The sequence below is a fragment of the Ylistrum balloti genome, unplaced genomic scaffold (genome assembly GCF_031769215.1).
Source record: "Ylistrum balloti isolate Yb309-2 unplaced genomic scaffold, AGI_CSIRO_Ybal_v1 Utg370558, whole genome shotgun sequence".
Classification (NCBI taxonomy): Eukaryota; Metazoa; Mollusca; class Bivalvia; order Pectinida; family Pectinidae; genus Ylistrum; species Ylistrum balloti.
Window position 1 is genome coordinate 290,506 of NW_026782351.1, and position 12,736 is coordinate 303,241.

The 12,736-nt window shown below is 34.5% G+C and overlaps 1 protein-coding gene across 1 annotated transcript in view; it reads left to right on the forward strand.

Moving 5' to 3' along the window:
* LOC132556290 (dynein axonemal heavy chain 3-like) overlaps positions 1 to 12,736 on the forward strand; it is a 56,598-nt gene that overhangs the window by 24,788 nt on the left and 19,074 nt on the right. The window contains exons 32-49 of the mRNA XM_060220673.1: positions 262 to 414; positions 780 to 1,002; positions 2,202 to 2,332; positions 2,445 to 2,861; positions 2,963 to 3,124; positions 3,244 to 3,369; positions 3,558 to 3,715; positions 4,765 to 4,845; positions 5,224 to 5,407; positions 5,587 to 5,772; positions 5,993 to 6,219; positions 7,652 to 7,855; positions 9,424 to 9,551; positions 9,843 to 9,967; positions 10,497 to 10,682; positions 11,073 to 11,240; positions 11,685 to 11,818; positions 12,348 to 12,633. Of these exons, the coding sequence (XP_060076656.1) occupies positions 262 to 414; positions 780 to 1,002; positions 2,202 to 2,332; positions 2,445 to 2,861; positions 2,963 to 3,124; positions 3,244 to 3,369; positions 3,558 to 3,715; positions 4,765 to 4,845; positions 5,224 to 5,407; positions 5,587 to 5,772; positions 5,993 to 6,219; positions 7,652 to 7,855; positions 9,424 to 9,551; positions 9,843 to 9,967; positions 10,497 to 10,682; positions 11,073 to 11,240; positions 11,685 to 11,818; positions 12,348 to 12,633 (3,279 nt within the window). The remainder of the gene's footprint in view (positions 1 to 261; positions 415 to 779; positions 1,003 to 2,201; positions 2,333 to 2,444; positions 2,862 to 2,962; positions 3,125 to 3,243; positions 3,370 to 3,557; positions 3,716 to 4,764; positions 4,846 to 5,223; positions 5,408 to 5,586; positions 5,773 to 5,992; positions 6,220 to 7,651; positions 7,856 to 9,423; positions 9,552 to 9,842; positions 9,968 to 10,496; positions 10,683 to 11,072; positions 11,241 to 11,684; positions 11,819 to 12,347; positions 12,634 to 12,736) is intronic.

The window sequence follows — 12,736 nt, forward strand, 5'->3', positions numbered from 1 at the left end:
AAAAACATGGAAAAACAACAAAGAATATAAAAACAACAGAACATTATACAATGGTTGCTGCCAAACATCTTGTTGGGATGATACTATTGACAGTGTAGTATTCCATCATAATTTTACTTTTAAGTGAATATGATATGTATGCGCTTGAGAAGAACTCAACATTCCATTAAATACTGCCCCTAAGTAACAGTTTTTTTCCCTATCTAAATCTTTTGTGGTGCATATTCAGGTGCATTTTATAATTAATTATTTTGTTTACAGGACGTACCCCTGTTTGAAGGTATCATATCTGATTTGTTCCCTGGAGTGGAATGTCCAAAGCCTGATTACGGTGCCTTCATGGATGCTCTGAAAGAAAACACAGTGAAAATGAAACTACAAACTGTACCCTGGTTCCTGGAAAAGATTATACAGGTAAAACAAGATCAGTATCAGATGGACTTTGTATATGATTTTTGAAGAGGAAAAAATTAAACTTAAAAAGACACATTCTTGTGTTAGTTCAGATTGTGTGTTTTCAATTATATGTTAAGTAATCAGAAATGACAACATTCTGAATTTGTGTTTACTGTGTCATGAATAAGAACAGTATATTGTTTTTGTATAGTAAATGATATATTGTGATGTCATCTATATTCAATAGTACATGTACTCTTTTACTGCCGTGATATATGTGTGACATGCAAACAATCAGTTTTAAGTTATATTTTATTATATTTCATGAGTACTTCATTCTATTTTACCAAGACTGTGACAGTACAGATGACTTATGTTTGCAGGTGTATGAGATGATCCTGGTGCGTCACGGATTAATGGTGGTTGGTGAACCTCTAGGAGGGAAGACAAAAGGCTGGCAGGTCCTTGCCGCAGCCCTAACTGACCTTCAAGCTATTGGGGCTTTTGATGAGTTTAAAACAGTGTACAGAATCATTAACCCAAAGGCCATCACTATGGGTCAATTGTATGGATGCTTTGATCCAGTATCTCATGAATGGACTGATGGTAAAACTTCTTTTTATACTATTATCAGTCCAATAGCAAACTTGCCATTGTAATTTAAAAGATTCCGAAAATATCTCCCTTTGTCACAAATTATTTCATTGAGTTAAGTTTATTTTTGAGTTGTGAAATCAGAAATATTTATATGTGATGAAAACAGAATAAGATTAATCCTACTGAAGAAATGAGAATTAATGACATTGTATTAGGCACATTTTGATTCGTCCTGTGGTGTGGTTACTACCTTCTGTCTTTTATTAGGCATATGATTTTCATTGTTCACCAATATTTCTTCATTTACTTCAAAAGAACCATGGTCAACATATGTAAAAACATCATGAAAACAATGTCATGAACATAAACACCATCCCAAAAGGTCAATGAAATACCACTTCAATTGGAATGTTACTGATGTCATGAGCCCTGAGTGAAATTACCTAGACAGCTTATGATCGAAGCTCATAGTAAAAATTAGGAAAACCCTTCTGTATTTTATTTTATTATTTTTTACCAATGCATCACCATTAAAACTTTGCATCACCAGTTAAATTCATTTTCTAGCATTATAATCTTGATATACCACCTCATATTTATGAACACGATAGCGTTTATCCACAATTCCTCCAATATAGAGCTAGCCTGTGATGTTAAATTAGTACATAATATCTATGGTGATGTTACCTTAGTACATAATATCTATGTTGGTGTTACTTATGTACATAATATCTATGGTGGTGTTACCTTAGTACATACTTTCTATGGTGATGTTACCTTTGTACATAATATCTATGGTGGTGTTACCTTAGTACATAATATCTATGGTGGTGTTACCTTAGTACATAATATCTATGATGGTGTTACCTTAGTACATAATATCTATGGTGGTGTTACCTTAGTACATAATATCTATGGTGGTGTTACCTTAGTACATTATATCTATGGTGGTGTTACCTTAGTACATTATATCTATGGTGGTGTTACCTTAGTACATACTTTCTATTCATATGTAGTTTGTTGACTAAATTTTACCATTACCTCGAATATTGATTTACTGGCCCACATGTTTTATAATCAACAATATTTCCTGTATGTGTTCCCTTGACTAATGTTTTTCACAAGAAATTTGTTGAAATCATTAGAGAGTATAGAAATAAAAATAAACTTACTAGCCTACTTAGACATAAAATCATGTATATTTACAGGTGTTTTAGCCAACACATTCCGAGAATATGCCAGTAACCCTAACACTGACAGGAAGTGGATTCTCTTTGATGGCCCTGTGGATGCTGTCTGGATTGAGAATATGAACACTGTATTGGATGATAACAAAAAGGTAAGATATTGATCACAATTATGTAGATAAATGCTTTCATACATTCAATAACTGCTTCTATATAAATATGTTGTTTGATCACACTTTGATGTCTGCTTAAACTTCTTAACAGTTGTGTCTGATGAGTGGCGAGATCATTCAGATGAGCAACAAGATGAACCTAATATTTGAGCCTGCTGACCTGGAGCAAGCTTCACCAGCTACAGTAAGCAGATGTGGTATGATCTACCTGGAACCCCATCAGATGGGCTGGCGACCATTCAAGGACTCCTACATGCAGCATGAATTGCCACAGAATCTGTCTCAAGAAAACAAGGACCTTGTCAATGACTTGTTTGAATGGCTAATTGAGCCTTGTCTGTATTTCATTAACAAAAAGTGCAAGCTGTTTTTACAAACATCAGATATGCACCTAGTTCAGTCCCTGATGAGGCTATACACATGTCTTTTAGATGAGATTGCTGACTCCGTCAACAACCCACCAGTAGAGGGAGAGGAGACCACTCGAGATGTTCTCTCCAATCAGCAGGTAGGCTTGATATTGTCTTGTGAAAACAAACATTGTAATCCTAACTCTCAGCAATGAGATATAACAATGGAATGTTTACTCACTAGTAAGCTGTGTTTCAGATTACCCTGTGGCTGCAAGGTCTGTTTGTATTCTCCCTCATCTGGACAGTGGGTGGCACCATAACTGGTGATAGCAGAAAGAAGTTTGATCAATACTTCCGCAATATCCTCAGTGGTACTGATGCTGACCACCCCAAACCCAAGAGCATCAAGATCACCAAGGTAAATCTACGAGTGAAATAGAGTTATAAGTGTCTGAAATTACTAATGCAATCCCTCCAAAAAAACCCAAATAACACCATCTTGGTTGAATGTGTAAAATGATTTTGTTCTAATTTCAGAGTAACATGATCCCAGACAGGGCCACTATCTATGACTTCAGTTTTGAAAAGAAAGGTGGAGGAAACTGGATTGACTGGTTGGATACCATTGATCGTGCTTCTATGACCATTCCTGCTGATGCAAAGGTAGTTTTAAAATTTAATTTAATTGTATAAGTTATTTTGATTAGTGGTATGCTTTACTGTTGTAATTTTCCTGAATGCATTTAGATTACAAATGCCATTTTAAAGTTGTTCAGAGAAAGACGTCAAAATGAAACTTCTTGAGCTAAACTTCTGAGCTTATGAATTTCTTTTATTTTGATGTTGACAAGGTGAGTGAGATTACTGTACCTACAGCTGAGACTGCAAGACAGACTTTCTTTCTCGACACCTACCTCAAGCACGAGCAGTCCACACTGTTTATTGGTCCTACAGGTACTGGTAAATCTGCCATCACCAACAACTACCTCCTCAGTTTGCCTAAGGATGTGTAAGTATGCTACTCACATCATTTTCACTTACTTGTATTACCAGTTTTAGAAAATTCTGTGTGACATCCCCCCTTTCCCTAAAGGGTATTACAGTATGTAGAAAAAAGTACTGTAAAGTCGTAGAAACAATCAGCACTTAAAATAATAATATGCACACCTGTATAATAAACAATGTATAATACTATGATATTTTCTCAATATATTTTAGATTGGAAGTGAGAGAAAAATTAATTCCAGTTTAATTGATAATATGGAAGTCTCAAGTCTTGAGGATAAAACACTTGACTGTCTAATTTGGGGCTCAATCAAAATGATCACATAACAGTTACTATCATTGTAGGGCAAGATTTAGTGTTTATACTTTGTGTCCTGTTATCCTAGTTGTACCTGTGATTGGAACACATATTTAAGTTATTTTACTTCCATTTGTCTTAATGATTGGTTGAAATTTGCACTCATAGTAAAGGTTATGAGTGTTGATGCATAATTTAGATAAAACAGGGTATGCAAAATATTTTGGTTTGGCTGCACTGTACATAAGGAATATCACTTTAGTTAAAATTCAGAGAATGGTTTGGTTCCTTATCAATCCAGTGTCTTTTACCTATCAAATTTTGTTTAAAAAACTGCTATAAAATTACTAAGCACTATTCAGACGTTTGTAGTGTTCTTTGAATGATGCTCTGAATTTAGATGGGCTATGTTCTAAAGGCTATGAAAGTTTATCTTAAAATGAGATATCAATAACCCACTATGATACCTGACCTACAAGGTCAAAATTGTTTTCTGAAAATATCCCACCCCAAACTACTTACCTTGTCTCAACCTATCCTGGTTGTAGTGTCCGAAAGGAATGAGGATCAAATGTTGTACAATTAAAGAAGCCAATATTCCTGAAGACTATACCGCCAAACTACTAGGCTAACTTCAACTTCAATTTCACTAAAGAAGTAGCTAAGGTAGAGGTAGTAGTTTATCTCTTTGTAGTAAAAGCATGTGAATTGTTGTCACCATAAAGCTGATGAAGAATATTTCTCTTTTTTTCCAGATATGTGGCGAACTGCATTAACTTCTCTGCCAGAACCTCAGCCAATCAGACACAGGACATTGTTATGTCAAAGCTGGACAGGTTGGTTTCATTCCTTTTGCCTGTTTATGCAATTCAGCTTTTCCTGATTTGATGTTTGTTCCTCTTTATAACTCATGTGATCTAATAACATATAAGAAAGCTGAACAGAATATGACATCATTTATGTAGCTTTTAACATCCAAGTTCTGTTATTGTTACAACTGTACACAGTAAATCAGCTTCCCCATTTTCCCTGTGTCTGGATGCAGTACACATGATCAGCAGAAACATGTTCATCTCTGTTACCTGTTCAAGATTATTGAGCAAATCAGCTGAAATTTCTTTTATCTTTAGTTATATTTAATTTCTGTATGGAGACGGTATAGAGGAGTATTATATCAGAAAAATCCAAATGTTATTTGATGATCTATTGAACAGGAGGAGAAAGGGTGTGTTTGGTCCTCCAATGGGGAAGAAGTCTGTAGTGTTTGTCGATGACTTGAATATGCCAGGCAAGGAGAAGTACGGAGCACAGCCTCCTATTGAGTTACTGAGACAGTGGCTTGACCATGGACACTGGTATGATAGGAAGGACACAACCAAAGTATTCCTTACTGATGTGGTAAGAATCTGTTTCCTAACAATTCTTGTATTCATAATTTAAAGGTACACCCCATTTTTCTGTTTTTAAGAAATTGTTTGCTCAGAGAATAAGTGAATTGTTTGTAAGTATATTCACACTGTCAGCTTCAGCTTCATTTTCATTTTAGGCCTAAACCTATGTTTATGTACTTTTAACAGCTGTTTGTGTCAGCTATGGGCCCCCCTGGAGGAGGACGTAATGATATCACCAGTCGGTTCACACGCCACCTTAATATTACATCAATAGATGAGTTTGATGACAATACTATGACAAGAATTTTCACCAACATTACTGACTGGCATTTTGGAAAAGGTTTTGATGGTTCATTTGTGAGAAATGGCAAGGTTTGTATTCTTGTGATTCATATCTTAGATTCATTTTGATGATGATGAAATATTAATGTTGACTAAACTGTTTATTGCTATACATGTACAACAACTGTGAGTAACTAAGCAGCTGCTAGATAATCTATTTCTCTTAAAAGTAATTTTTTGTAGTTTACTTTAGAAATGGATTGGTATTTGACTTGGATATATAGCTGATCTGTGTTGCTTTATTTTTCAGTTGATTGTAGCTGCAACAATGGGAGTGTATAAAAATGCTATTCAGAGCTTTTTACCTACACCGTCAAAGAGTCACTATGTGTTCAACTTGCGTGACTTTGCTCGTGTGATTCGTGGAGTACTGCTTGTCCCTCATACAAATATGAGCGAGACTGACAAGCTGTTCCGACTGTGGATACATGAAGTGTACAGAGTGTTCTACGACCGTCTCATTGACAATGAGGACCGGTGAGTAGAATCATTGGATAAGGAAATATTTGAAAAATAGAATTAATACGTACTTCTTTTATCGTCACAATTTGTGTATGATTTTATCCTCAAAGACACTTAATTGCAATTATGATCAGACCCTATTAAGTCCCTTTCCATGAAATGGCTGGAGCCATGTTGCTAGTGTTAGCTGTATTACTGTAGGACAGTTTCTTAGTTGATGATTGCTTAAGGATGCTGATTTCTTGAATGGAAAATTTTTGATGGTCTAACACTGATGTTATGAAGTGAAATTTTCTCAGGTGATTGTCCCTTTTGGAAATGTTGGGGAGGGGAGTTAGGAATTTCTGTATGTACATATATGTGTATATATGATGGTAACATTTATCCTTTTCAGCACTTTAGTGACTTCATTCTTGTACGGATTTCAATCAAACTTAACACAAATTTATGATGTCTCAGATGACTGAATTTCAGGGTTCTAGCATCAAGGTCAAGGTCACCGTGCCTTTTTTTGGAAAATCACTATCAGCTCTCTAGTAGCTTCATTTCTTAAAAACATTTTATGAAACTTCTCATACTTCCATAGGACCATTACATCCTTCACATGATTTAATGTCAACAAAGGAACAAGGTCACTTATATCATTTTTAGAAAATCCTTGTCAATACTCTTGTGATTTCATTTCTGGAGTGTTCTTTTCAGTACTGTGTTCACCTCATTTCTTGAGAGATTTTGATCAAATTTCACACACTTGTAAAAGACATTTATATATCAAAGGAAATAAAATTTCAGTGTTTTTGAGTCAAGGTCAGGGTCAAATATACTAATTTTAGAAAATCTTTATCAGCACACTAGCTGCATCATTTCTGGATGGATTTTAATTGAACTTCATAAACCACATGACCATTATATCATGTGGTTTGAATTTCAGGATTCTATGTTGAAGGTCACTGTTACTAGTTTTAGAAAATCCTTGCCAGTGCTCAAGTGGCTTCATTTCTTGAGGGATTTTAATCAATTATAACATACTTATTAAGGACTCTCATATCTCAGAGAAGTTGGAATTTTCAAGGTTGTAAGCTCAAAGACATTGTCACTGATATGTCTTTTGGAAAATTCTTGTTGACGCTCTTGCAGCTTAATTCCTTGAAGGATTTAGATCAAACTTCAAATGCATTTAGAGATATATAATATCACAGGAAAGCTTGAGTCAAGGTTGTAGGGTCAAGTGGCATTCTTACTATTTTTAGAAAATCTTTATCACTGTAGGCAATTTTTTTTATTGCACTTGGTCAAGATAGAACCATGAAGGCATTTGCATTGTTTGTGATATCTTGTTATATATTTCTTCTGTCTTTTGAACTAACCCTTTTCAGGACTACAGTCTGAAGTTATAGTTGTACTTTGAGTGAATTACCGTTGATAGAGGCTCCTCTTTGTCTTACAGAGAGATGTTTTTCAATATTGTGAAGGAGCAATGCTCCAATCATTTCAAGACAAACATGGACAAGCTACTTGGTCATTTATCAAAGAGTGGATCTGTGGTGGATGACAACATCAGGAACTTGTTCTTTGGTGACTTCATGATACAGGAGAACAAAATTTATGATGAAATCTCTGACTTCAAAGAACTCTCATCCATGATGGAATAGTAAGTGTTTTATTATCATTAACACAATTTTACCAATAAAAATTGGAACCCACCCCCCCCCCCCCCACTCTCCCCTTGCCTGCTATAAATGAATTAGATGCTGAATGTCTGATATCATTAAGACTTTCTGGTTAGAAAGTCTGACACAAAAAAGGGGAACAATTAGTCTGATGTATTGGGGCAACACAACATTTGATGCCACAGTAAATGTGATCATTTAAAAGTAAAGTGGTCATTCCAACAGTTTAGATGGGGAAGACTCAGGCATCTGTCAATGCTTGTGTGAATAAATTACATTAGGAATTTAGTTTGCATAATTGATTGTAAAAAAAAGAGACATAATTACAGAAATTTGATTTTTTTTTAATTTCTAAATGAAAAATAAATAACGTATTTTATGCCTTGTTGTACATTTTGTTATAGGATTTTCGATAATAACATTTTGACAGATACATTTAAAAGTGTTAGATATTTTTTTCACTAATGTGGCTAAAATTTTGATAATCATTCTACTTTACCGAAGCTAAATGTTTACTGAAATTACATTCCTTTTACTGTTCTCATTAAGTATCATATTTATCTCCTTAATAAAAGGAGTGATTACTTATATTTATGTTATCAGATATACATTTTACATAGATAGTTCTCATCACTACAACAAGGTGAACATGACATTGAAAGTGACTTTTACTACAGTTTATCGTGATTTTAGAATGATAAGTTCACTGTTACATAGCAACTGGTTGGCAGGTTGAATACTGACTTCCAATACAGATTCTGTCATCACTGTCATGGTAGCACGAAACACAATATTTAGTTTTTTGCATGTTTATCATATGTGTACTATGTTGTCAGAGGTTAAATATATTTGATTGCATGGCATGGTTGTGTGTTTTTGTTTGTAATTATGATATATAAAACTACCAGTGAAAAATCCCTAAAATACTTTTAGCTGTGGTTGCCCTGATGCTATATAGTAGAGTGAGATACATGATCTTGTAGAGAAGTTCCTTCTATGTTGCTGTGTTATAGTGATCACCATTTATAGAAATTATCACTTATCATCAAGTGTATGATAAATATTACATTAAGATATGACATGAATTGTTATCCTAAACCTTTAGTATCTTTCTTTTCTGAAAATTAGGGCACATAGTATTTTCTGTTTCGAAATATTCTATCTGACTTCTATGAAGGAAAGGCATTATAAAATGCTAGACAGGTGACACATTTCATACATACAGGTGGTTTTACACTGACTGATAATGGTCAGTACTTCATTATGAAATAGGCAAAACTAGAAAAACAAGAGTTTTTATGAAGAACAAGCACTAAAAAATATTGACATGTGATTTTATTTGGACTTGGCTGTAATAGAAAAAGCTATAGAAATGTCAATAACTCAAGGACTGAGATCTCCCTATAACTTCTGAAATTCTTTTTCTCAAGACAAAGACTTGGTGATTATGTGTAGAACTGGTGATTGTTGACTGGTATAATGGATGTACACTGTATGATTCACTGTTTTTGTTGTACCACTCACCATCACCTTACCTTACTTTGTGTAGTTATTTGGATGAGTACAACATGATCAGTAAGGCACCCATGCATCTTGTGATGTTCAAGTTCGCCATTGAACACATTTCCCGTGTGAGCCGAGTCCTGTTACAGGACAGTGGAAATGCTCTCCTAGTTGGTAAGTGAGGGCAGTAGAAGCCATTGATGTTTAAAGTTTTATAGGTTTTTACATCCATTTGTTGTATAATATGAGAGTAAATTTCATAGCATTGTGATGAAACAGATACTTTCAATGAATTGATTAGATATTTCCCACTTAAAGTTCTGAATAAAGATCAGATACATAATAAATGGTTAAGGTAACATACTCTTTTTTTTGTTTTACTCATATCTGAAAACTTTGTGAATGTCCTACAGATTTAGTAAAATTGTCTCTAGCGTTATTAAAACCTGGTTGGTTGTGTATCAGGTATTGGGGGCAGTGGTAGACAGAGTGCTGCTAAACTGGCCACCTTCATGGCTGACTATGATATCTTCATGATTGAGATCACCAAGAACTACTCCAATAACGAGTGGAGGGAAGACCTTAAAAGGGTGAGTCCACTGGCTGATGATGTATAATCTAACATGTTCTACAAGGTAGATGTGGATAAGTGAAATCTCAAATGATAATACAAATTTATACAGGTTATGACAGTGTATTTGAAATACCTCGGTATACACTAGATAAGTATAACCTGTTTCCAGTTTCACCATATGTGACATTTGAGAAATTATTTATCTTATTCAACTGAGTAATATTTTAAAAAAGTTACTATTTCTTGTTTACTTCAATATTTGAGTATAGTTAATGGTGTATGTTATCTTTTACATGAATGCATCAGTACATTTTTTGTGATACTTGGCTGAGTAGATGATACAAGTGGCATTGGACATTGTATTTTGTTCTTCCTTGAAATAAGCTTGTTTCTTGACAATCCTGTCTTTAACATTTGGAAAATCTAGATGATAAGAATAAGGAATATATCATTACTGAAGACTACATGCACTCTCTGATGCCTTTCATGATGTGTTCCTGTCGTATCAAGTTATAAGTCTTTACAATGAATTGTTTTTGTATCAGCTCCTACTGAAAGCAGGATGCGAGAACAAGCCCATCACTTTCCTGTTTGCTGACACACAAATTAAAGATGAATCCTTCATGGAGGACATCAGTATGATCCTTAACACTGGAGATGTGCCCAATCTATTCGCTTCAGACGAGAAGGCAGAACTCATTGAGAAAATGCAGGCTGTAGCAAGAGCTGAGGTAACTATTCAATACTGCAAATTAATGCTTGGACTCTCACCATGTAGGTAGTCCAGACTTGTGTTAGAATTTAGAATTACATCACATTTCTAATTGGTTACATTTACAAGTTGGAATTTTTGTTTGGTTTCGTTTTGACATTGTTTTTGACATGACTACAGCTATTATCTTATACAATACAGATGTGATGACTGTACAAGTTGATACAAAAACAATAGGTTATAATTTTAACAGTTGAATTTTCTTCACGTGAGATTAACTGACTCATATGATTAGTTTAAAGTGTTGACCCTTGGCAGACTTTGAATACACTTTGTCCACTGAGAAATGACTCATTAGATATGTAACATAGCATGCTGCACATAACAGATCTCTTATGGCTTTTTGTAGGGAAAGAAAATGGATGCCACCCCTCTAGCCATGTATAACTACTTCATTGAGAAGGTGATGCAGAACTTACACGTCGTACTGGCTATGAGTCCTATTGGTGATGCTTTCAGGAACCGACTCCGAATGTTTCCGTCTCTCATCAATTGTTGCACCATAGATTGGTTTCAGGTAAATGTGTTTCATGTTTAATTCTTGTAAATACGGTTATTTTAACAATTGTGAGGCCAGCATATTGAAGCATTTATAAAGAAAGAGAGTCTTTTGATGACACAGTCACCATTATGTACCAAAATGTGTTTGTGGCAACAAAGTTTACACAAAACATGGACATGAATTTACAATGTCTTTTTTAAAAAAACTCAGAAGTTAAATGTTTATGATATTTATGATATCTACTATTTTTACTCTGTTTCTTGCCATGTCATGTCATCCATCATCAATCTATAGATCATCTATTTAAACAAAACTTGCTTTGAATGCTTTATGACTATTGGCTAAATAATATCAGTTTAAGATTGATAATAAATATGGAAGTGAAATATTTTTGTGACAGTAGTATAGTGTTCATGTATGGATAAGTCAAGATTTCTGATTTGTCATGTTTTTTTTCAGCCGTGGCCGTCTGATGCTTTGGAAATGGTGGCCAATAAGTTCCTGGAGGAGGTGGAGCTAGAGGATCACATGCGCAAGTCATGTGTAGTCATGTGTAAACATTTCCATGAAAGTGTGCACCAGCTTTCTACCAGGTAATATTACACAGATAGATACATATATAGCAAATCTGGTAAAACAGGGAAAGATAACTCCTCATAAAAACATGGTCTACAGGTAACAAAAGTAACATAGAGGGTAGATCACCTCTGACAAACTCTTTAATGAAATAGTTTAAAAATGAACTCACATACTGTAAATGTACACATTTCAGCATTAATCTGATTTTAATGATAATCTTATTTGTAAGTTAGCACTTTCTGTACTAAAAATATTGGACTTAAATATGATTGCACAAATTCTCCCTTTTGTATGTTATATAGAAATTATGGATGATGTGCTAAAATTTGATTGTGAAAAGTGAATTTTGTGTACAATATCATATTTGATAAATATACGGCATGGGTTCTAACTTGATTATGTACATTGTAGTAGTACTTCTTTCATTGTACTAGATACTGTGAAAATTTTGAATAATTTTATTCAAATTTTATCATTTTTATTCTGGATAAGACATTTTGTTTAAAAAGAAAGCTCATACTAACTATCACTTTTGAATTTCAGTTTCTTTGAGCAATTACGGAGACATAACTATGTGACCCCTACATCTTACCTTGAACTGATCATGACATTTAAAACTCTGTTGGGCCTGAAGCGTGATGAAATCAGCTCCCTTCGTAATCGCTACCTCGTTGGTTTGGAAAAACTTGACTTTGCAGCTTCACAGGTATCTGTGATGCAACAAGAGCTGCGGGAACTGCAGCCAGAACTCATCAAAACATCCGCAGAGACAGAAAAGTTGATGATAAAAATAGAGCAGGATACAGTTGAAGTTGAGGCCAAGAAAGAGGTATGATATTGTCATAATATACCATATTGTAGGGTCTTCAATCATTTGCCCATTGTTTTCTGGGCCCTCAATCATTTGGGCATTTTATTGTAGAGTCCCCAGT